Source organism: Podarcis cretensis (genome assembly GCF_951804945.1).
Source record: "Podarcis cretensis genome assembly, chromosome: 7".
In the NCBI taxonomy this organism is placed as follows: domain Eukaryota; kingdom Metazoa; phylum Chordata; class Lepidosauria; order Squamata; family Lacertidae; genus Podarcis; species Podarcis cretensis.
The window spans coordinates 90,869,476-90,894,284 of NC_137176.1; the positions used below are offsets into that span (position 1 = coordinate 90,869,476).

Sequence of the window (24,809 nt, forward strand, 5' to 3'; positions counted from 1 at the left end):
AGGCTCTGTGGTTTAACCCATAGCGCCACCTTGGCGTTATGGTAGGCAGCCACAAACCCATCCTGTTTGTAAGCTAAGAAAGGTGTTGTTTTGATTAGGGCTGGGTGACCCCTGGTTTTCAACATTGTGATAGATTACCAGCTAAATATCACAACATACTCATATACAGTCATACCTCAGGTTGAAGTAGCTTCGGGTTAAGCATTTTCGGGTTGCGCTCCACAGCGACCCAGAAGTAACGGAACACGTTACTTCCGGGTATCACAGCTTGCGCATGCGCAGACGCTCAAAATGACGCCATGCGCATGCACGGAAGCAGCAAATCGCAACCCGCACACGCGCAGATGTGGGTTGCATTTGCTTCATGCTTCAGGATGCGAACAGGGCTCCAGAACGGATCCCGTTCGCATCCAGAGGGACCACTGTATCACAATGTTTGAAATAAGGATGGAGCTAGGCATTAGCTGGCTTCCCACATGGTTTCCCTACATTGTGCTTTTTGCATGGCACACACACGGTTTGCGATATATCGCCAGGGCAAAAATTGTGAAACCAATACAGTCAAACCTCAGATACTGAACGCCTCCATTTTGGAACGTTTCGTCTCCTGAATGCCACAAACCTGGAAGTAAATGCTCTGGTTTTCTGATGTTTTTCGGAAGCCGAACATCTGAGGGTAGGAAGCTCCTGCAACCAATCGGAAGCCGCGAACTTGGTTGTCGAACATTTTGGAAGCCCAATGGGCTTCCAGAACGGATTACGTTTGAGAAGAGATTACGTTTGACTGTACCAGGATATGGGCTTAAAGCCAGTTTCACACAGTATATCACCCAGCATTAACTAACATCATGATTCACAATATACGACCAGGTCAGAAATTATGAAACCATTATCACGATATGGGCTTCAATCCAGTGTTGGACGATATCTTGATGTATCACCCAGCCCTAAAGCTGGCCAGTGGCTCTGATGTCTTTAAAAGGGAGGTTTATTGAGGATAAGTCTATCAGTGGCTACTAATCACAATGGCTATCTGCTAGGAATGTGCATCAGAAAACCCAGAGCAAAGGAGCTGGAGAGCACCTGGTTGGCAAAGGTTGATCCAACCCAGTGGTTCCCAATCTTTCTTGGGCAACCTCCTCCTCCTCGGGACCATAAACTCATTCCCAGTGCCTGCTACCCAATCCAGTCCTACTGTATCCTGTCAAAAACTTTATTCAGAATAGCAATTTGCACAACCCGCTAAGGAAGATAACACAATCCAATTTGAAAGAGTAACAATTCATTGTGCATTTATCCAAAGCCCAATTAAAACTATTCAGTTTAATGAATTAAACAAAACGGATAAACTTGACACAATGATGTCTGCTTCTCAAATTCTGATAGTCTTAAGACACTACATTCAGTAACTCTTTCACGGCTCAGCAAACTCGCAATGCGATGGATGGGCTTGACGAAGTGATGCCATTTCCCCAACATAGGGTTTAAAGTCACTGAGCAGGGGTCTTAAATCACCATGTCTGGCACCCCCTGGGTATTCCCACCCCCATCCAGAGGGTCAGCCATGCCCACTTTGGGAACCACAGGTCTAAAAAAAACGAAGGTTGGTAGAGGACATGGGGCGAGAGCCTGTGTAACTCTCCATGGGCCACTCTCTGCCAGGGCTGGATCCTCCTTACCTGGAGGAAGCGGATGAGGTAGCAGAGCACCATCTTGTTGATCCTGGGCATGGAGTGGACAACGGCAATCGCGGCTTCGGGGTTCTCGTAGTGGGTGATGCACTGTTCGTAGAAGTCGTGGGGGATCAGGGGCTCCTCCAGCTCTCGATACCAGAGTTTCAGCAAGGAGGCTGCAGGGGAGGGGAATTAGGTGGGGGTGGGGGGTCGGACAGGGAAGAAAGAGGCCGAGCCACACTGTCAGTTTGCATTTCTTAGTGCAGAAAGTATTGATCTGATGTGTAGAGATCGTTCCTATTCTGCTTCATTCAAGAGGGTTCTGGAAGCTTCTCTGTGTGAAAGAAGCAAGCAGAAGGTTCTTGATGTTTGGGTTATTCCTTCAGAGAAGCTGAGTACAGCTGGTCCTGAAATCTCTTCTTCAAAACAAAATAAAAAAATCCTTTCCAGTAGCACCTTAAAGACCAACTAAGTTAGTTCTTGGTATGAGCTTTCGTGTGCATGCACACTTCTTCAGATACACTGAAACAGAAGTCACCAGACCCTTCTATATAGTGAGAAGGTGGGGAGGGGTATTACTCAGAAGGGTGGTGGGATTGGGTGATTGGCAGATAGCTGTGATGAGCCTGTTGACGACTCTTAATGACTGCAATAGGTCTTACAGGAAAAAGCAAGGGGTGAGAAGGTGAAAAATGGCTTTGTCATGTATAATGAGATAAGAATCCAGTGTCTTTGTTCAGACCAGGTCTCTCCATGGTTTTAAGTTTGGTGATAAGTTGCAATTCAGCAGCTTCTCTTTCCAGTCTATTTCTGAAATTCCTTTGTAATAGAACAGCTACTTTGAGATCTTGTATAGAATGTCCTGGGAGATTGAAGTGTTCTCCTACTGGTTTCTCTGTCTTGCGGTTCCTGATGTCAGATTTATGTCCGTTTATTCTTTGGCGTAAGGTTTGGCCTGTTTGTCCAATATAGAGAGCTGAAGGACACTGTTGGCATTTGATGGCATACACAATGTTAGACGATGAGCAATTAAATAGTCCCGAGATGGTATGTGTGATGTTGTTGGGGCCAGTAATGGTGTTGTCTGGGTGTATGTGGCAGCAAAGTTGGCATCTGGGTTTATTGCAGGCTCTGGTGCCAGTGTCCGTGTTAAGTCTGGTTGTAGTATTATTGTGGGTTAGGAGTTGTTTAAGATTGGGTGGCTGTCTCTTCTTCAAGGTCATGCTGACTATAATAAGAGGCCAGAAGGAGCCTGGGTTTCACTCTTTCCCTTTCTATCTCTTTTCCTTCTGGTGTGGTGTTGTGTATACAGTGTTAAGGTTTAGTCTTATTATAAGTTATTGTAAGTTTGAGTTAAGTCTGCAGCAACTGGATTTCTTATGGATAGTGCCAATCCTGAATGTATTGGATTTATGCCCACTATGCAGTAAAGCTCTGCTGGATGAAATACAATTGCCTCTGTGGAAGCCAAATGGCCAAAATATTGGGAAATTTTGGAACAAGAGGGAGACAAATTGAAATTGCAGAGTTTTGAGAAACTAAAAAAAAAGTGCGAGACTGGCATCATTATTATCAGATAATGGAGGCTTATAAATTGGACAAGAAAATAGGATTCCAGGTGGAAAAATCAAAATTAGAAACAGAATTGTTAGAACCCAAAACTAAGATTTTGTCAAAGATGTATAACCTGCTGCTGAAATGGAACACCCAAGATGAAACGGTGAAGTCTGCTATGATTAAATGGGCACAGGATGTTGGACATAATATTATGTTTGCTGACTGGGAACAGTTATGGACCACCGGTTTGAAATTTACGGCATGTAATGCCTTAAGAGAGAATATAATGAAAATGATATATAGGTGGTACATAACCCCAGTCAAGCTTACAAAAATTTATCATTTGCCCGATAACAAATGCTGGAAATGTAAAGAGACTGAAGGTACATTCTTTCACCTTTGTTGGACGTGCCCAAAGATTAAGACTTTCTGGGAAATGATCTATAATGAACTGAAAAAGGTATTTAAATATACCTTCCTTAAGAAACCAGAGGCCTTTCTTCTGGGCATGGTCAGCCAATTGGTGCTAAAGAAAGATAGAACTTTCTTTATGTATGCAACAACAGCAGCAAGAATACTCATCGCGAAGTATTGGAAGACACAAGATTTACCCACTCTGGAAGAATGGCAGATGAAGGTGATAGACTATATGGGACTAGCAGAAATGACCGGCAGAATCCGAGACCAGGGAAAAGAGTTGGCGGAAGAAGACTGGAAGAAATTTAAAGACTATTTGCAGCGGCATTGCAAAATCAATGGACATTAGAGGGATGTTGGACAGAAATTAAGTGGTTACCAGCTGTAATGTAAAGGTTGAGCAATAAGTTATAATAAGTTATAATAAGTTATAATAAGGATTTGCTGAGTTAAAAATTTGAACTGGAATACAAAAGGGGAAGGTGAGAGAAGGTCTGGGAAACAAGTTAATGGAAATAAGTAATGGAAATTATATTTGTTTTAACTGTTTTTTAATTTTAATTTTGTATCTTTGTATTTTTGTCATTTTTTGTGTATTTTTGTTTTTTTTGGTATTAATTTGGAAACTCTAATAAATATTAATAATAATAATAATAATAATAATAATAATAATAATAAATATAATTGCCTCTGGTCTATTTTTTGGGGAATCCTGCAACGGGTTTAAGTTGTTACTCGGCTAAGTATATGTTGGGATCTGGATCATATTGAGTAGAATTCCAATGACACACACAGGCCCATTTCTGACCAATCTAAGCCTCCTAGAGGACAGTACACATCAGGAAGTTTAGTTGGGTCAAAATAAAGTATACACTTTCAGAGTTAACCAGGTCTGAAGGAAGGGTCTGGGAGTCATTTTGGACTCACAGCTGTCCATGGATGCACAGGTCAATTCTGTATCCAGGGCAGCTGGTACGCAGGATGAGATCCCAAATGGCTGCAGACTGTCTTGCCAGAGTGGTGCATGCTCTCCCGCTTGGACTACTGCAATGCGCTCTACGTGGGGCTACCTTTGAAGGTGACTCGGAAACTGGGGGCGGCCATCGAGACCATATAACACCTACATTGGCTCTCAGTACGTTTCCGAGCACAATTCAAAGTGTTGGTGCTGACCTTGAAAGCCCTAAAAGGCCTCAAAGGCCCAGTATACCTGAAGGAGCGTCTCCACCCCCATCGTTCTGCCCGGACACTGAGATCCAGCGCCAAGGGCCTTCTGGTGGTCCCCTCACTGCGAGAAGCCAAGTTACAGGGAACCAGGCAGAGGGCCTTCTCAGTAGTGGCACCTGCCCTGTGGAATGCCCTCCCGTCAGATGTCAAGGAAATAAACAACTACCTGACATTTAGAAGACATCTGAAGGCAGCCCTGTTCAGGGAAGTTTTTAATGTGTGACATTTTGATGTATTTTTAATCCTTGTTGGAAGCCGCCCAGAGTGGCTGGGAAAACCCAGCCAGATGGGCGGGGTACAAATAATAAATTATTATTATTACTACTACTACTACTACTACTTTTGGTAAATGAGCCACCACAACCACTAGCAGGTCATGGAAATTTGTGTCCCGATTTTTTTGGACCTGTCTAAACATGTACCATCTGAAACCAATGGGGCGCATTGGTTGCTGATGTGAAACACATTGGCATTTTTATCACCTCTCCTACCCCACTAGTGTGAGATAAATGAGAGGGGCGACGGGGAGACCAATGTTTTGTAATGCATGCTCTATTTGATCACCTGCAAAGTATTTTCCACTCTCCACAGGCAACAGGTAACTGAATAACTCATTTTAGCTTCCTGGCTGATAAGGCAGAAGAACAAGAGGTGCCCCAAGAAAATGATTGGTTGCACTTATATCCCACCCTCTTCCCCAAGCAGATTGGGGGAGTACATGCTTCTCTTTCTCCCCATTTTATCATCACCACAACCCTGTGAGGTAGGCCAGGCTGAGAGGCAGAGACTGGCCCACGGCCACCCGGTAAGTTTCATGGCGTAGTGGGGATTTGAGCAACAGGAAGAAATATCATTTAGAATATGATAGACAAAAATGAAGTGAAGAGTTAGGGGTACAGATAACAAATGATATATATGGGAGTCAAGTATAAAATCAACAGAAATAGCCTCTATGGATCTAAGACTAAGACTTATTCAACAGAAAATAATATTCAGAGTCCACTGGACTCCAGCAGAAGAAAATAACAAGTGCAGACAACTGCTGGAGATGTGGGAGTAAAAATGTGAACTTAGTACACATGATGATTAACTGCCCGATCATAAGATCGTTTTGGGGTGAGGTGGGGATATTTATGGTAAGAGTAATAAAAAGAAATTGTTATTTAGGGGTATTGAATTTAATTCTAAATTATATTCTGGAAACGTCGGAGAGTTCAAGGTGTAAAAAAAATATATGGATGTACTGTGCTATATTAGAAGCAAAAAAACTTGTTTTGATGAATTGGAAGAGCCACAAAAAGATTCCACTGAGCACATGGATTGATAATATGGACAGATTAGCTACATATGAACAAATTACATGTCGACGCAAATTAAGAATGGATAAATATGAAGAAATCTGGAATGAATATTTAAGCGATAAGGCGGGAAGTGGGGGGAGGAGAGAGAGGTAGGAAAATATTGTTAAAAGGGTGCAGTCATAGGTATATCAGTGTATTTAAATCTGAATTGTCAAATTGTGTTGTTATTGCTATTATGGTTTTTGTTGTAGTGTCTTTTGCGGTTGTTGTTTGTATTGAAAAAATGATGATGATGATTATTTTTAAAAACCGAAACCCTGGTCTCTCAGCTCTCAGCGTGGCACCCTAACCACTATGCCATGCCAGCTCTTAAAGGCAGAACCGCCCCCCCAAGCCCCTGTCCCTGGCTACCCAGGGGCTTTGAGGCTGGAGGGAAGGAGGGAGGGGAGTCCCTTCTCCTCACCGGGGACGTGAGGGTCTTCCAAGCCGGTGGGGATTTTCCACTGGTCGACCTGCAGCTTGAGGGCGTTGACCTCATCGATGTCTCCAGGGACTCTGCAGAAGGGAAGAAAGGGACACCCCAAAGAAATAGAAGAGAGTGGGTGATGGACTAGAAGGCTCCTTGGCCTGATCCAGGTCTCTTCTTATGCTCTTATGACTCAAGAGCTGCTTTGCATGTAACGCAAAGCCAAACCATTGTTTAGCGTGAATGCACGAGTGTGAGGATTCCCAGAGCCAAGGTTATGGCCTCATCGCTCCTCTCCCATGTCTCCCGCTGCTGTACTGCTGTGAGCTAAACCATGGGGTGCATCAGAATGCCATATCAACCATGAGTTGCAACAAACCTTGGTTAGAGCCTGAGGTTTGTCTGGAGCAAGAGAAATCACAACCCCAGCTTCAGATGGCGTGCTAAGCGAAACCGTGGCTTAGTTAATAGCAGGACAGCAAGAGGAGCAAGTTGGCCAAAATCTCCTCTGAGGGAGGTCCACGTGCTCGTGCTAAACCATAGCGTTGCTTTTTTAATCTGTTTCTTTATTTTCAACAACACGGAAACCGTGAAAAACACATGTAGAATTAAATAAAACAAGAGACGAGGTGCAGGTAAGAAATTCCAATCCAGTCACGTTGCCATTTCAGGATTCACTGTGATGCTAACACTATCCAACGAAAATGTGTTAATATATGTTTCTTTAAATCTACCCAGCGAAAGACCATGGGCAGTGGCAGTGTTTGGCTTAGGGCTGCGTGCGAAGCGGCTCACAGCCTCAGGGCCAAACCAGGCGTGATGACCTATTCGATTTCCATCGCCTCTCTGAAGCTGCTATTTGCATTTCGGGGGCTGACTCCTGCAGCTCAACTCAACTCTCCTTCCTTCCCCGTCTCATGCCACCCCAAGGCTGCTATCTACGTAAGAGAGAAAGCGTGCCGCATCTAGCTTGGTCTAATGTGGATTTTATGGCTTCTGGGCAAAGCTCACGGGACAATGGTTCTTGCAGACCACCGGGCATGGAGTTTCCCCTAAAATACCGTATTTTTCGCTCCATAAGGCGCACCAGACCTTAAGGCGCACCTAGTTTTTAGAGGGGGAAATCAAGAAAAAAAATCTTATCCCCCCCCCCCAGCCCAAAAGGGCAAAGAAGCCAAGACAGCGAGCGGGATCCATCCTGACTGGAGAGGTTGCGCACAGCTAAAGAAGCCAAGACAGCGAGTGGGATGGATCCCGGCCGGAGGGGCTGCAATACCCCCACCTCCCGCAAAAGCCCACAGGAGCCGCGCACCCTTTAAGGAATGTGTGGCTCCTGTGGGCTTTTCTACGAGGAGGGAGAAGGGACTTGCTACGTCAGTCCCTTCTCCCTCCTCGGGGAAAAGCCCGTGGAGCTTGTGTGAGGCTCTTGGGGGCTTTCCTGCCTCTCCCCTGCATTCGCTCCGTAAGATGCACACACATTTCCCCTTACTTTTTGGGAAGGAAAATGTGGATCCTATGGAGCAAAAATACAGTAAATGCTAAAGGAGCCAGCAGACTGGAACCCAGCTCAACTGTTTGCCCCAAGGGCGCTGCCCCAGGGCAAGGTGAACCTTACCTGAAGATGCCCTCGGTCTGGTCTCCGTTCAAGGCCAGCACCTCCTCCGACAGCCGCGTCTGCACCCATGGGAGCTGGCGGTCGGGGTACCTCTCCTTCTGCATGTTCATGATCTCTTGCAGGGAGCTGCCGAACATGGAAGGGCTGAAGACGGCGTTCTTGGCGTGCCGGATCTCTTCGATGTTTGGCTTCTTCAAGCCCTGAAAGGGAAGGCGGTCGGTGTGAGCGGAGGCACAAGATCCAGCTCAGAGAGGTGCCTCTGGGCGCTGGAACGCAGGATGTGACCTAATCATGACACTTCTCGTTTTCTTCTTCTTTTTAAATTTTATTTATGCTTTTCAGATATATAAATTTCACTTCCCCCTCTTTCTGCAGTTCCTTAAATTTATTCTTATTATCTTCTGCATATCCAAATTAATTTAACTCATTTATTTCTCAAATATATATACCCTTGTATGGCTGCAAGGTTTTTACAATAATCCTGCCAGTGTTTTTATCTGTTTACAATTTATCCGTAAATATTCAATAAGCCATTTCCATTCTTTGATAAAAAAAGTTTATTATCTTGATTTCTTATTCTTCCGGTAAGTTTTGCCATTTCTGCATATTCCGTAAGTTTTTGTATCCATTCTTCCTTCGCTGGGACTTCTTTCCATTTTGGGGCAAGTAACATTCTTGCCGCTATAGTCATGTACATAAATCATTTTTTACACAATTTAATAATAATAATATTATGGATATAAGTGAATAGGATAAGAAATAAAGATGTTAATTGATTAAGTTAATTTTATTGGAAATTGGTATTGGAAAACTGCTACGATGAGCCACATGGAAACTCGGCTTGAGGGATTTGAGGAAGTCATTTAATAATAGTTATAAAAGTATGATTATAATAGTTAGGATAAATGTTTGTTTGCTTGTTTTTTATATTGTAATTTTTAATGTTGTTTATGTTTGTTACAAATTTGAAAAATCATTAAAAAAATTTAAAAATAAAATAAAATAAATAATTTTTTGTATAATTTAGGTAGTTCTGTCCCTATAATTCCCAGGCGCTTCTCACGGTGCCCTTGGCATGCTGGACTCTTTGGAGACACATGACGCCTTGTTGTTGTTGTTGTTTAGTCATTTAGTCATGTCCGACTCTTCATGACCCCCTGGACCAGAGCACGCCAGGCCCTCCTGTCTTCCACTGCCTCCCGCAGTTTGGTCAAAATCATGTTCGTAGCTTCGAGAACACTGTCCCGCCATCTCGTCCTCTCGCATGACGCCGACCCGGCGAGAATCCTGACACCGAGGGAGCCAGGAAAGGATCAGAGAGGAATAGGAAAGGGAAAGGAGGGAACAGCCCTAGCCAGGCGTGGGGAACCTTTTTCAAAGTTCCAGGACACATTTCAGCCAGGCGGAAACACTCAAGGAAGGAATCTGCAAGCCAGCGATGGCTTGGTGGCTAGAGTGTCAGACTAGGACCTGGGAGACTGGGGTTCGAATCCCCGCTTGGCCAGGAAGCTCACTGCATGTGGCCTTGGGCAGTCATTCTTTCTCGGCCTAGCCTATCTCACAGGGTTGTTGTGAGGATAAAATAAGGAGGGGGAAATTATGTATGCCACCTTTGCCTTTATTTGTTTTATTTATTGAAGTTGTTAGTGGTTTGGGGATGGGTTTTTTCCCAACTCAAAGAGACTCACGAAACAGCTGGAGATGCCAGGAGCCTGTTTAACACCTTGGTAAGTTGTTGGGAAGGATGCGGGTGGCGCTGTGGGTTAAACCACAGAGCTTAGGGCTTGCCGATCAGAAGGTCGGCGGTTCGAATCCCCATGACGGGGTGAGCTCCCGTTGCTCGGTCCCTGCTCCTGCCAACCTAGCAGTTCAAAAGCACATCAGAGCGCAAGTAGATAAATAGGTACCACTCCGGCGGGAAGGTAAACGGCGTTTCCGTGCGCTGCTCTGGTTCACCAGAAGCAGCTTAGTCATGCTGGCCACATGACCCGGAAGTTGTACGCCGGCTCCCTCGGCCAGTAAAGCGAGATGAGTGCCACAACCCCAGAGTCGTCCACAGCTGGACCCAACAGCCATGGGTTCTGAAATATACTCGGAGTGTGGATTTCATGCTCTTTATTCAGCTCAGAGTAGTGAGGAATGGAAGTTTTCCCGAAATGTCTGCTTTATATACATTATTTACACAATGGGCCCCACTTGATTGGCTAATTATGGGATTCTCCTGTAAGCCAATCAGGTTGCGGATTCACTTCCACCTGGAATTGGATTGGGTGGCTCCTGCGGACCAATCAGACTGCTGCATTCTGGATCCTATTCAACTCAGTACATAACAGGTCCCTTTACCCTTTACCTTTAAGTTGTATGGGGTTGCTGGAGGCTTTGCAGAAGCAGGGGAGAGGCTCAAACAGGGCAGCCAACGGCCAACTCAGCATCTTCACCCATCCCTTTAAAAAAAGCTCTTTGAGAATCTGCAATGGATCCGGGACAGCTCACTCAGTAGAGCACGAGAATCTTAATCTTAGGGTCATGGGTTCAAATTCCACCCCGGGCAGTGCGCGGGGGTCGAACTTGATGACACTTGGGGACACTTCTGCAATTATTAGCTCCAGGAGCACACTCCAAATCGAGGCGTGTGAGAAAAGCCTTCTCTGTGCAGCCATCCAGCCTTCGGCCACAGAGGGGCAGCAGTGGTCTGGGAGGGAAGGAGGAGGAAGAAGGAGCTGGGAAGGCTGGTTCAGAAGAGGCGAAAGGGCTGCTTTGCAGAAGGGCAGGGAGGAGAGGGTGCTGCTGGAGGAGGGAATAAACAACAAGGGCATATTTTGCATGGATGCAAAACCTCCAGGGTGACAGAGTGAGGGCAACACTCTCATGCTGGGAGGGGTCAACATAGTTCACGTGAACAGAAGGAGGCAAGGACGGAAAGTAAGGTCAAGAGTGTGAACTGGCTGCCTATAAGGGTGTGTGTGGCAGAAATGGAGGATATAATGTTATTATGTTTTTATATATGCTGTATGCCGCCCAGAGTGGCTGGGGAAACCCAGCCAGATGGGCAGGATAGAAATAAAATTACGATTATTATTATTATTATTATTATTATTATTATTATTATTATTATTTTAAAAAAATAAAGTAAGTCAGCAAACTTACCACACCTCGGGCCGGTGTCTCCAGCGCTGATAACGCAGTGGGCCGGAGGGCAGGTGAGCGTGTGCCCATACACGGGCACACACACTATTTCCGGCGCACTTCCGGGTTGGAGGAGCACCAGAAATAGCTTGTGCGCATGTGCACGGGCCTCCTCTGATCCGGATGTGCACCAGAAATAATAGATGTGCGTGCGCAAATAACGCTTGCGCATGCGCATAAGCTATTTTCAGTGCTCCTCCGACCCGGAAGTGGGCAGCCGCGCAGCGCAGCACCGCTAAGAGTGGGTGGCGGCAGCAGGCGGCGGGGGTTGCCGCGGGCCGGATAAACGAGTCCCTTGGGCCTTATCCAGCCCACGGGCCTTGGTTTGGGGACCCCTGATCTAGCCCAACCCCTAGCAGTGCAGAAATCATTCCTAAATACTGGTAACCCCTGGCAAGTGCCCCCCAAAAAACTTCTGTTTCAAAACCTCTAAGAAAGAAGAGCCTTCACCTTCTGAGAGGATCCGCTCCACTGTCGAACAGCTCTCGCAGTCAGAAAGAGTCCTTCTGAATGTTCTTCCTCATTACGCTACTGTTTATACCACAGGCAGAGAAATTAATCATTCGGAGGAGAGGTTGATACTGCCTGCTAACTGGTTGGTGCCCTTGGGAGACAGTCTGGTAGGGCAGAGCACAGGGAGGCCGACAGTAAAGGTAAAGGGACCCCTGACCATTAGTCCAGTCGTGGCCAAAAATAGAATAAAATAGCAAAGTGGCCGACTCTGGGGTTACGGCACTCATCTCACTTTACTGGCCGAGGGAGCCGGCGTACAGCTTCCGGGTCACGTGGCCAGCATGACTAAGCCGCTACTGGCAAACCAGAGCAGCACACGGAAACGCCGTTTACCCTCCCACCGGAGTGGTACCTATTTATCTACTTGCACTTTGAGGTGCTTTCGAACTGCTAGGTTGGCAGGAGCTGGGACCGAGCAACGGGAACTCACCCCATCGCGGGGATTCGGACTGCCAACCTTCTGATTAGCAAGCCTAAGAGGCTCAGTGGTTTAACCCACAGCGCCACCCGCATCCCTGCCAACTGGTTGGTGCCCTTAAGAGACAGACTGGTATGGCAGAGCGCAGGGAGGCCAACAGTGGGGGGCAGCAGAGCAAAAGACAGCCAGAGTCTGCTACTTCCAAATTTGTCTGCCTCGTGCTCCTCGACTTAAGCTCACCAAGGCAAAGGAGGAGGAAGTCGACAGGCAGAGCGACCCCCTGGGCTGGTTGGCAGCAGGTGGGGACTGGCTGGGCACGGACTGCTGGAGGGGCAGTGCCCCACTGGACCCTCATGGACTGGCACCTTCAGGCTGCCCCTCCAGCCCAGGTGCAGGAGAAGATCCCAGCGGCTGCGCAAGCAGCTTTCCCGCCGGCCTTCCTCACCTGAACACTTCTCCCCCAGGTCAGGGAGGAGGAAAATGTGAGCCTCGCGTCCACACGGCTGTCCAGAAGGCAAAATGTGTGGCCTGGACCACATCCGTGGAAGAGGGATGCTGTCCTGATGCGAACAGGGAGAGCCTGTCTCACCTTCCAAAAGCAGAAACCCAGGCCTGGGATCTCCTGCGTCTGACTCTTTGGGGTTGGGAGATTTTAGGGGGCAGTGCCATGACTGCAGATGGTGGACAAAGACCTAGATCAATGGTTCCTCCAAAGTGGGTGGCAACACCCACCAGGCAGTGGGATTAGTGGGGTGGCTGCTAAGGGGCAAAGGGGTGGCAGGGGGCGCTGGAGGTACAAATGACTATTTGAAAAGCTGGCATTGCCAGTTTATCGGTTTTTCAGAATTCAACTAAATAAGTTTGAATTGGGTTTTGTCCAAATCATTGCCACTGCTCTGAATTCAACTGTGTTATCGCCTTCCTTAGTGGGCCGGGGAGAACGCTCTGCTGAAAAATGCTTTTTATAGGGTAGGGGGGACTGGGGATGAGCGGGCAAAGCAGGAGAGGGTCCAAAAAGGTTTTGGGGGAGCAGGTGGGTCTGCGCAAAAGGAGGACCCGTCCTGATCTCGCACCGCTCCTTTCATGCACCCGCCAGGCCAGGCCCATGTGCCAACATTCGGCTCTAGTTAAAATTTCATCCTCTTCCATTATTGATGGGGAAAGACAGGCTTCCTGGCATTTCAAGAGAGCACACATTGCTTTAACCCTTTGCATGCTGCAACAGCACCTCTTGGGGAAAACGGCAGAGGAGCTGCCCTGCTTTCAGATCCACAGGGTGCTGATTCCTGCTGTCTCGGATTGCTCTCTCTCTCCCCAAAACACACACACCAATATGGCACAGCAACTGCCTTTGCCAAAAGCCTCTTGCATTCCCCATGGCCGTGCAAACAGCCACGCAGCCGCCACCTTGGCCCCAGAATTTTCTTCATTGCCTGTGTGGGGTGGGTGGGTTGCTATGTGAGTCTCCCCCCTCCAGAAGCAGATGCAACTTGTTTTTGTTTCACTTATTTGGGCAGCAAGCTCTGAGGATGCTGGGAATACACAGCACCATGTCCACATTAGGAATATCATCCGAACGATCCTACAAGTTATTTCTGCAACTCAGAAGGGAGAAGGGGGTTGTAGCCTAAAATTCTGCGATCAAGAATCCTTGATTCTGCAACGTTATGCAAATTAAGTAAGGCTCAGCCACCAGCAACCTGGCCGGGGCTGATAGGAGTGCTTGTCCAAAACAACTGGAGGGCAGCAGGGCAGCAAAGGCTGGTCCAAAACCGATGATGTTGTTGTTGTTTAGTCATTTAGTCATGTCTGACTCTTCGTGACCCCCTGGACCAGAGCACGCCAGGCACTCCTGTCTTCCACTGCCTCCCGCAGTTTGGTCAAACTCATGCTGGCTGCTTCGAGAACACTGTCCCACCATCTCGTCCTCTGTCGTCCCCTTCTCCTTGTGCCCTCCATCTTTCCCAACATCAGGGTCTTTTCCAGGGAGTCTTCTCTTCTCATGAGGTGGCCAAAGTCTTGGAGCCTCAGCTTCAGGATCTGTCCTTCCAGTGAGCACTCAGGGCTGATTTCCTTCAGAATGGAGAGGTTTGATCTTCTTGCAGTCCATGGGACTCTCAAGAGTCTCCTCCAGCACCAGAATTCAAAAGCATCAATTCTTCGGCGATCAGCCTTCTTGATGGTCCAGCTCTCACTTCCATACATCACTAGTGGGAAAACCATAGCTTGAACTATACGGACCTTTGTTGGCAAGGTGATGTCTCTGCTTTTTAAGATGCTGTCTAGGTTTACAGTGGTGCCTCGCAAGACAAAATTAATTCGTTCCACAAGTTTTTTCTTCTTGCGAGTTTTTCGTCTTGCGAAGCACGGTGTCCCATAGGAATGCATTGAAAATCAATTAATGCGTTCCTAGGGAGACCGCCTTCAGAGCAGCGCAGTAAAGCCCTTCTCCCGCCGCCAGCCTTCAGAAGAGTTCCCGCAGGGCTGCCTAGGCTGCGGATAGCAGCCTGCTGCCCGGTGCGCGGGGCAGACATTCGCAGCTTGGAGAGCCCTGCGGGGAACTCTTCTGAAGGCTGGCGGGGGAGAAGGGCTTTTCTTCCCACCGCCAGCCTTCAGAACAGCCTTCTGAATGTTGGCGGTGGGGAGGAAAACCTTCCTCCCACCGCAAGTCTTCAAGACAGGTCCGGGAACAGAGGAGAAGGCGCGCTGCGCTTCCCCGCTGTCCCCGGAGATTTCCCTATGGGCTTTCGTCTTGTGAAGCAAGCCCATAGGGAAATTCGTCTTGCGAAGCCGCTAAAAATCGGAAAACCCTTTCGTCTTGCGGGTTTTTTGTTTAGCGAGGCATTCGTCTTGCGGGGCACCACTGTATTGTCTAGTAATAATGGCAGAAAAGGTTGGTGTCTGTCCTGCCACTGTATCCATCTTGTTCACTGTGACCCATCTGGGGAGCTAGTTGTGGCCTAGAGCACCGTACCAGGACCTGGGTGACCAGGGTTCAAATTCCCCCCTCCAGCCACGAAACTGAGTGACGCTTGGGCCAGCCGCAGTCTCTCTGCCTAAGCTACCTCCCAAGGTTGTTGTGAAGATAACACGGAGAGGGAAAGAACCATGCATGCCGCCCTGAGCTTCGTGGAAGAAAAGATGGGATGCAAATGTGAAAAAATGAAAGTAGATTCCGTGGACGCTCGGACTTCACAGCCCTGAATCCGGAACAGGCCCCTACCCAGCTGCCCTTGAGAGTGGCTCCTTCTTCTGGGCCTGAACACATGTGCTCCATCTCCCTCTGCTCTTTTCTCCAGATGTCTCATGAGTCTTTGCAGACCACATTCTCTCCTTCTCCCCCCCCCCCCATCTGCCTTGCCAATGTGCGGAAAAACAAGAGCCGCAGCCATTTGTCCTAATGAAAGCGGGAGATCAAGTGAGTCATCATCGTCTGCTCTGCCGCCCCTTGCAAGGAGCTTAGCAAACCGGGAGCGCGGAACAGCTGCGGCGAGTAAGGGGCCGGAAGATCCTCGCGGACCCTCTTGTGGGCGTCTGTCGTAAACGAGCGCGCTGTTGTTCAACAGGTGCAGTTCAAGAGGCCCGAGAGCTGCAGGTGTGGCTCAGAATGTCTTGAGACCGAGCAGCTCAAACGGACGAGGCAAGAAGGAAAGTCCCTGGCGCTGTGCCAATCTGAACTTTCCCAAAACTTCATTTTCCCCTGTAGATCAAGGCCTGAGTAAAAGCTGGCAATCCTTGATATAAAATGCATCCCCCCCCCCCACCAGTGAGCTTTCTTGGCTCTTATCCTGAACGTGTCCTGGAAGGCTTCTTAATCTCCTAATATTGGCTCAAAACAGCGCTGTACTTAAACCCCGACTTTCCAATGGCTGGTTCGCTCTCAAAGCTCAGCCATGGGCTCCCTTTTCAGTCTATGTTCTTGAGGACCAGCCTGACACGGTAGTGGCACCCGCCCTGTGGAACACCCTCCCACCAGATGTCAGAGAGAACAACAACTACCAGACTTATAGACGACATCTGAAGGCAGCCCTGTTTAGGGAAGCTTTTAATGTTTGATGCATTACTGTATTTTAATATTCAGTTGGAAGCCGCCCAGAGTGGCGGGGGAAGCCCAGCCAGATGGGTTGGGTATAAATAAAATATTATTATTATTATTATTATTATTATTATTATTATTATTATTATTAACGCTTCCCTTTCTTGCTTTCTTTTTAGTATGGGTCAGTGGCAAATGTCACACTCCCCCTCTCTCTTCAGTCTTTTGACAGGGACAAGGCCATCTTAAGCATATCCAGCGCCGTGGTGCAAAGCTCCCTCCGGCACTCCCCATTTCCCAGAGTTTTTTTAGGGAGGATGGCGCTGCAGGCGGGGCTGGAGGAGGCGGGCAGTGGCTGGAGGGGGGCTCCTCCGGCAGGGAAGAGGCGGAGGCTGGACGCTGCGCCTTCTGGCTCAGCTGGCCACTTTGTGCCGCGGTGGCCATGGCAGACGGAGGCTCCGAGCGCGGCGCTGTTTCGGTGTGGCATGGCAGAGGCGGGCAAGGGTGGCGAGCTGATGTCCAGCCTCCGCCTCTTCCCTGGTGCCCTCCAGAACTTGGCGCCTTGGTGCCCTGCGCCACTAGCCTCTATGGGTAAAATGCCTCTGGACAGGGATCCCTCTTTTATTCTTCACATCAAGGTATGGATACTGTGGGAGCAGCACCTCTATACAGTGGTACCTCGGGTTAAGAACTTAATTCGTTCTGGAGGTGTGTTCTTAATGTGAAACTGTTCTTAACCTGAAGCTAATGGGCCTCCCGCTGCCACCGCGCTGCCGAGGCACGATTTCTGTTCTCATCCTGAAGCAAAGTTCTTAACCCGAGGTACTATTTCTGGGTTAGCAGAGTCTGTAACCTGAAGCGTATATAACCTGAAGCGTATGTAGCCCGAGGTACCATTGTATTCTGCCACTTTCATTTCTTGCAATAAGGCAACCTTCCTTTATTCCTCTTGTGGGAGGACTTGGGTTGGGGGCATAGCTGTCAACTTTTCCCTTTTTTTTCGAGGAATCCTATTCGGAATAAGGGAATTGCCCTTTAAAAAAGGGAAACGTTGAAAGCTGTGGTTGGGGGTGGCATAAGGTTAAAGGCAAACACATATTCATGACAAACGCATGTTAATAACGCAAGCAAAATCCCCTAAACCTGTTAGTAGTGTGTGCTGGGAAAGGCCTGAGTGCTGGACATGCACATGGGTTCAGATGTGCACTTTGTGGTGATGCAAAATTCTTCACTGCAGTTCAACTTGTTTCGGAGTTTTGAAAAACCTGCAAATTCTTAAAAGTCATGAAAAAATCTAACCAACAAAGGAAGCAACTTGAAAAAGAAGCGTGTCTTAAGGCTGGGCAATATATATCGTCCAAAACTGGTTTGAAGTCCACACCGTGATACCTGTTTCATAATTTTTTGGCCTGGCAGTGTATCACAAATCATGACGTGTGTTTCTGTGCGCTATGCGAAAAATCACATTGCAGGGAAAACCATGAAGCCAGCCAACACCTCTCCCTACCGCCATTTCTATTTCAGTCATCGTGATATATCAGGATATTGTGATGTTTAGAGGGTGATATATCACAATGTTGTCTTTGGAAGTGTTCTATGGAAAATGTATGGAAGTGAAAGCTGGACCATAAAGAAGGCTGATCACCGAAGAATGGATGCTTTTGAATTATGGTGCTGGAGGAGACTCTTGAGAGTCCCATGGACTGCAAGAAGATCAAACCTATCCATTCTGAAGGAAATCAGCCCTGAGTGCTCTCTGGAAGGACAGATCCTGAAGCTGAGGCTCCAATACTTTGGCCACCTCATGAGAAGAGAAGACTCCCTGGAAAAGACCCTGATGTTGGGAAAGATGGAGGGCACAAGGAGAAGGGGACGACAGAGGACAAGATGGCGGGACAGTGTTCTCGCAGCTACCAGCATGAGGTTAACCAAACTGTGGGGGGCAGTGGAAGACAGAAGTGCCTGGCGTGCTCTGGTCCAGCGGGTCACTAAGAGTCGGACACGACTAAACGATTAAACAAAAACATATCACAATGTTGAAAACCAGATATCGCTCAACCCTAGTTTTTTTTTTGTGTGTGTGTGTGTGTGTGTACAAACACACACAAAACACGCCTGTGTTGAACCCCTGAAGAAGAACATGAGGGGGCAATTGTCCTCTCCACTCATTAACTTAGGAAGTAATCAAGCACAGCGTTCTCTAGAGCTACAAATGGGAGCTGTGCAAGAGTAGTACTACCTGTAAGAACATGAGAAGAGCCTGCTGGATCTAGAACTGCTCCAGGAAAACAAGGCCCCACAATGTAGCCCCAGCTCTTCAATGTAGCCCCACAATTCTGCCCCAGCTCTTCAAGGCTGGGCCAACTTTCCGGTGTCTCCTCCTCACCCGCTGCCCTTGTCTTACCCTTTAAGCGGCTTCTTTCCTTCCTTGACTCAGGCTCAAGCGGAAAGGTCAGCGGGGGAGCTTCCCGGTGAAAGGCTCTCTTTGTGGTTCCACCTCTTTGTGGGTCTCTCTCCCACAAAGGAGCCTCAGGCTGGCTAGATCTGGGTATTCTCCTGCTATGAAAGGAGCCCTTTCTTAAAATGGCCGGATGCAGGAAGCTAGGAATGCCAACGTCTCAGCACTTCTTCCTATTCCGGGGGTGGGAGAAGAACCCTGCCTGTTCTGCAGAAGGAGACCTTCAAGCCCTTTCTCCCATCTCTAGATGTGATGGGACAGGAGCTCAGAAGCCCCTTCCCCGTCCTCTCCAACACCATGGAGTCAAGAGGACGACACTGCTATTCTTTCTTTCTTTCTTTGGCAATCCCTCATAGCTGAGTAAGATTGTCTTCCATAAACACGGTTTTAACAGTCAGTCCGTAAGTGACAGGTATGCGGGTGGCGCTGTGGTCTAAGCCACAGAGCCTATGACCTGCCGATCAGAAGGTCGGCGGTTCGAATCCCCGCGACGGGGTGAGCTCCCGTTGCTCAGTCCCTGCTCAGTGCTGCAACCCCAGAGTCGGCCATGACTGGACCTAATGGTTAGGGGTCCCTTTACCGTGACTGTGGAGGCCAATTCTGGATCCACACGTCCTGGATCCACACAATGGGGACATAGGTTTCCGGGTGGGAGTTGATCATGGTATGGATTTGCCAAGCATGCCTTCCTCTTAGCATGTTTCTCCCTTCAGTCCTGAGTTCGAGATAATCATTATTATCTTCTGAAGAAGTGTGCAAGCATACGCAAGCTTATACCCAGAACAAACTTAGTTGGTCTCTAAGGTGCTATTGTGAGACGTGGGTGGCACTGTGGGTTAAACCACAGAGCCTAGGACCTGCCGATCAGAAGGTCGGCGGTTTGAATCCCCGCAATAATGGGGTGAGCTCCCGTTGCTTGGTCCCTGCTCCTGCTGACCTAGCAGTTCGAAAGCACATCAAAGTGCAAGTAGATAAATAGGTACCACTCCGGCGGGAAGGTAAACGGCGTTTCCGTGCGCTGCTCTGGTTCGCCAGAAGCAGCTTAGTCCTGCTGGCCACATGACCCGGAAGCTGTACGCCGGCTCCCTCGGCCTATAGAGCGAGATGAGCGCCACAACCCCAGAGTCAGCCACGACTGGACCTAATGGTCAAGGGTCCCTTTACTTAAGGTGCTACTGGACAATTACTTTATATATATAATTGGCAGATAGAGAAGCAGAAGTACCTTATTTTCCTTTTTTTAAATTATTATTATTATTATTATTATTATTATTATTATTATTATTATTATTATTTTCTTTTTTCTTTCTTACTCTCTTTCTCTTGATAAGAAGTTTATATTAATGTTTCAGTTTGAGGGGGAAAGATATTTGATAATAAGCTTTGTATTCTTCTTTATACTCTAGCAAAATTTCACAGATCGATAGATCAAATCCACACCCAAATACTAGGCAAAAAGGAAAGGATGGAGGTACCTTTTTGGCGCCGGTCAATGCTGCCTTCTGGAGCTTGCTGTAACAGTACTTGGCGTAAGTGCTTATTGCCACCCCTAGAAGAGAAGAGAGAGAAAGAAAGAAAGAAAGAAAGAAAGCAGAAAGTCAGAGCCAGAAAAACCCACATGGCCGCCCCAACAAGAAAGAGACCCGGACAGGAGAAATCCCAGCAGCGTCCTCAAGAGAAGCCATCAGAGCAGCCTTTTCCAACCAGCCTCTCTCAGCCTTCCTTCGAGAAGCTCATTTCCGGCCACGGCGACCCGAGACGGACCTCGACAGAGCAAGTCCTCCGGCAAACCCCCTGCTCCGGCCGTGAGCTCGGCAAACACCACGTCCGAGCGACATGCAATGGCACCCGGACTCCTGCAGGACTCGCTGTCTCCCTCGAAGCCACTTGACACCCTCCCATCCCTCCAGCGCCGCCACCAGTACGTTTGGCTCCCAGTACATTTCAGAGCACAATTCAAAGTGTTGGTGCTGACCTTTAAAGTCCTAAACGGCCTCGGTCCAGTATACCTGAAGGAGCATCTCCCCCCACATCGTTCTGCCCGGACCCTGAGGTCCAGCGCCGAGGGCCTTCTGGTGGTTCCCTCACTGTGAGAAGCAAAGCTACAGAGAACCAGGCAGAGGGCCTTCTCGGTGGTGGCGCCCGCTCTGTGGAACACCCTCCCACCAGATGTCAAAGAGATAAACAACTACCTGACATTCAGAAGACATCTTAAGGCAGCCCTGTTCAGGGAAGTTTTTAATGTATGACATATTAGTGTATTTTTGGTCTTTGTGGAAGCCGCCCAGTGTGGCTGGGGAAACCCAGCCAGATGAGCGGGGTACAAATAATAAATTATTATTATTATTACTATTATTATTACTATTATTATTATTATTATTATTATTATTACTACTACTACTACTACTACTACCAAACCCGCCCTGACAAAGCCTCTCCTCCTCCCAGAGGGGAGGGATTCTGAGTGGGAGCAACTTCCCGCAGCGGCAGGGAGGCGTGTTGGTCTCCCTGCTCCTGATTGCTTCTACTGCCACGGCCAAGCCTTCCAGCCGACCAATAGGGCCTGCTGCTGGGTAGGGCTAGCCGCATTTAAACGGCCGCGGCAGAGCTCTGCTCCCAGTCTGTTCCTGCTTCCTTCGGATCTCCCTCCCTCCCTCCCTCTTAGCTCAGCTTCTTTCGCGTACTGACCTTGCTATGGACTTCGGTTGGTCACCTTGGTTGCCCAAGGGGCCTGGTAGGACTTTTTTATCCATTTGGCAAATTGGCACCAGCCTCTTGGTTTTTCCACCTACCTCGTAGCAACTCATCACAACTTTCTGGTATTGGCGGATAGGCATTGGAATAGGTGTGCTGTGTTGGAGGATGGGGTATGGGCCATCATCTACCCCTCCTCTTTTGGGTATTCCATTAAAGGAATCCGGCGTTCGTGGATCCTGTCTGATGTCCTGCTGGTGGCTAGGGCCATGGCACGACCCCCGGTGACGTCACGGGGGAGCTTCCAGTTGCACAGTCATACCTCGGGTTGAAATAGCTTCGGGTTGTGCTCCGCGACGACCTGGAAGTAACGGAGCGCGTTACTTCCAGGTTTCACCGCTCGCGCATGCACACAAAATGACGTCTCGCACATGCGCGGAAGCGGCGAAACACGGCCTGCGCACTTGCAGACGTGTCTTACGTTCACTTCACGATGCAAACGTGACTCTAGAACAGATCCTGTTCGTATCCAGAGGTATCACTGTATTTGCATCAGGAAGCTCCTACCATTGGTTGTTAACCCTGATATGACTCCCGGCTGTGCAGGGTGGAGTCTTGTATTGCTGTTTCATCCAATGCCTAAGCCAATACTACTCTGTAACCATTAAAAGTTACGGCCTAACTTTGCCCATTAACCGTACAGGTATCGCAACTAAAGCATCCATTGCAGATTGCCCTCTGCACCTTCACAAAAAGCCACTACACTTAAGGGAGAGAGTAAAGTTGTTGAATTGCAGTTGTAGAGTTGGGAGGGAGCACAAGGGGTATTCAGTCCAACCCCTTGCAATGCCCAACGTGGGGCTCAAACCCACAACCCTGAGATTATACGCAAACCTCACCAGGAAAATCACTAGCTCTTATTGCACTCAACCTTTCAGTGCACACTTACTTTCCTTTCAACTAATCTCTGCCCTGGATCAAGACAGATCTTTTTAAACACTTTATAAACCTGTAATTAGCTACCACTGGACAGGCTGCCCTTCCAGATGTTCTCCAGGTGTTCTAGACTCCCATCAGCCCCAAGCCACACGGCTACAGCCATCATCGCCTGAAGCCCCTCAACCACAGCTGGAACACTTGCAAACACTGAGGTCCAGCTCTCCAAGGGCCTTCTGGCGGTTCCCTCACTACAAGAAGCTAAGCTACAGGGAACCAGGCAGAGGGCCTTCTCAGTGGTGGCGCCCGCCCTGTGGAACGCCCTCCCACCAGATGTCAAAGAGAAAAACAACTACCTGACATTTAGAAGACATCTGAAGGCAACTCTGTTCAGGGAAGTTTTTAATGTGTGGTATTTTTAATCTTTGTTGGAAGCTGCCCAGAGTGGCTGGGGAAACCCATCCAGATGGGCGGGGTACAAATAATAAATTACTATTACTATTACTATTACTAAACACAATGATCACTGCAGATGGTGACAGCAGCCACAAAATTAAAAGACGCCTGCTCCTTGGGAGAAAAGCAATGACAAACCTAGACAGCATCTTAAAAAGTAGAGACATCACCTTGCCAACAAAGGTCCGTATAGTAAAAGCTATGGTTTTCCCAGTGGTGATGTATGGAAGTGAGAGCTGGACCATAAAGAAGGCTGATCGCCGAAGAATGGATGCTTTTGAATTATGGTGCTGGAGGAGACACCTGAGAGTCCCATGGACTGCAAGAAGATCAAACCTCTCCATTCTGAAGGAAATCTGCCCTGAGTGCTCACTGGAAGGACAGATCCTGAAGCTGAGGCTCCAAGATTTTGGCCACCTCATGAGAAAAGAAGACTCCCTGGAAAAGACCCTGATGTTGGGAAAGATGGAGGCACCAGGAGAAGGGGACGACAGAGGACAAGATGGTGGGACAGTGTTCTCAAAGCTACCAGCATGAGTTTGACCAAACTGCGGGAGGCAGTGGAAGACAGGAGTGCCTGGCGTGCTCTGGTCCAGGGGGTCACAAAGAGTCGGACATGACTAAACGACTAAACAACAACAAACACAATGCCTAATGAAGAAAAGCGGTGGGTTGCGATAACAACATCCTAGGCCACTAACTTCACTTGGTTGTTTGTTTTCAGAGGCTCCCCCAGCAAACAGAGGAGTAGTTCTGCAGATATATATTGGGTAATACTGGAGAAACCATGTGATAATAAGACAACGTATATGACCAAATCGGGGGGATAGTAGCAATGCAAATGTCAGAAAAGGATTGGAAAAGATCCCGCAACCTGCTCATTTTTTTGTGTAAATGCAAAGGGATTTTATTTGAAGTGTTAACACTATGGTATTTGAGCCCAATTATGATGAAGTAATTTGCTAACAACTGCCCAATTACTGATCGTGCAAAAGCGGAACTCTATCAAGGCACCTACAGGAGGGAACTGCTGGAGGCAGTATGCATCCGAATGACAGTTGCTGTGAATGGAAAGCGCTGTGTGATTGTCACTGTGTGAGTGAGTTGACTGCCCCAATAGTATGAGACAGATTTCCGTTTTTAATGCTAATTTAACCAAAATACAAGCGAGCAACCAGGGAGGGAACCGGCATACTTATTTTTGCTACGTATTTCTTTGGGTTTTTTCTGTACTACCTGCTATGAAAATTCAATAAAGCAGTAAGTTTATACCCCTCCACAAAAAAGGCAGTTTTCTGCCTTCAGTGCAAAGCGCCAGCTCCTTATCATTCCCAAGAACCTTTGGGAATATTAAGCACATTGGTTTAAGTTCATGGTGGTAAGGTAAAGATAAAGGGACCCCTGACCATTAGGTCCAGTCGTGGCCGACTCTGGGGTTGTGGCGCTCATCTCACTTTATTGGCCGAGGAAGCTGGTGTACAGCTTCCGGGTCATGTGGCCAGCATGACTAAGCCGCTTCTGGCGAACCAGAGCAGCGCACGGAAACACCGTTTACCTTCCCGCCAGAGCGGTACCTACTTATCTACTTGCACTTTGACGTGCTTTCGAACTGCTAAGTTGGCAGGAGCAGGGACCGAGCAACGGAAGCTCACCCCGTCGCGGGGATTCGAACAGCGACCTTCTGATCGGCAAGTCCTAGGCTCTGTGGTTTAACCCACAGCGCCACCCGCGTCCCAAGAAGTTCATGGTGGAGAAAGCTTAAATAATGCAAGAGGGGCTCTGTATTCTCTGGTACCCGGCTATGCAATCATCGGAACGGGTTATCCAAATGTTTGCAAACCAATAAGGCAATGAGG

General features: G+C 48.1%; 1 protein-coding gene across 3 annotated transcripts in view; it reads right to left on the bottom strand.

Annotated features, from left to right (window-relative positions):
* ARHGAP39 (Rho GTPase activating protein 39) overlaps positions 1-24,809 on the bottom strand; it is a 218,779-nt gene that overhangs the window by 8,444 nt on the left and 185,526 nt on the right. For all 3 annotated transcript variants that reach the window (XM_079984210.1, XM_079984211.1, XM_079984209.1), the window contains 4 exons: positions 20,343-20,416; positions 8,257-8,456; positions 6,639-6,730; positions 1,680-1,849 (listed from right to left, as the gene is read on the bottom strand). In XM_079984210.1, coding sequence (XP_079840336.1) covers positions 1,680-1,849; positions 6,639-6,730; positions 8,257-8,456; positions 20,343-20,416 — 536 coding nt within the window. The remainder of the gene's footprint in view (positions 1-1,679; positions 1,850-6,638; positions 6,731-8,256; positions 8,457-20,342; positions 20,417-24,809) is intronic.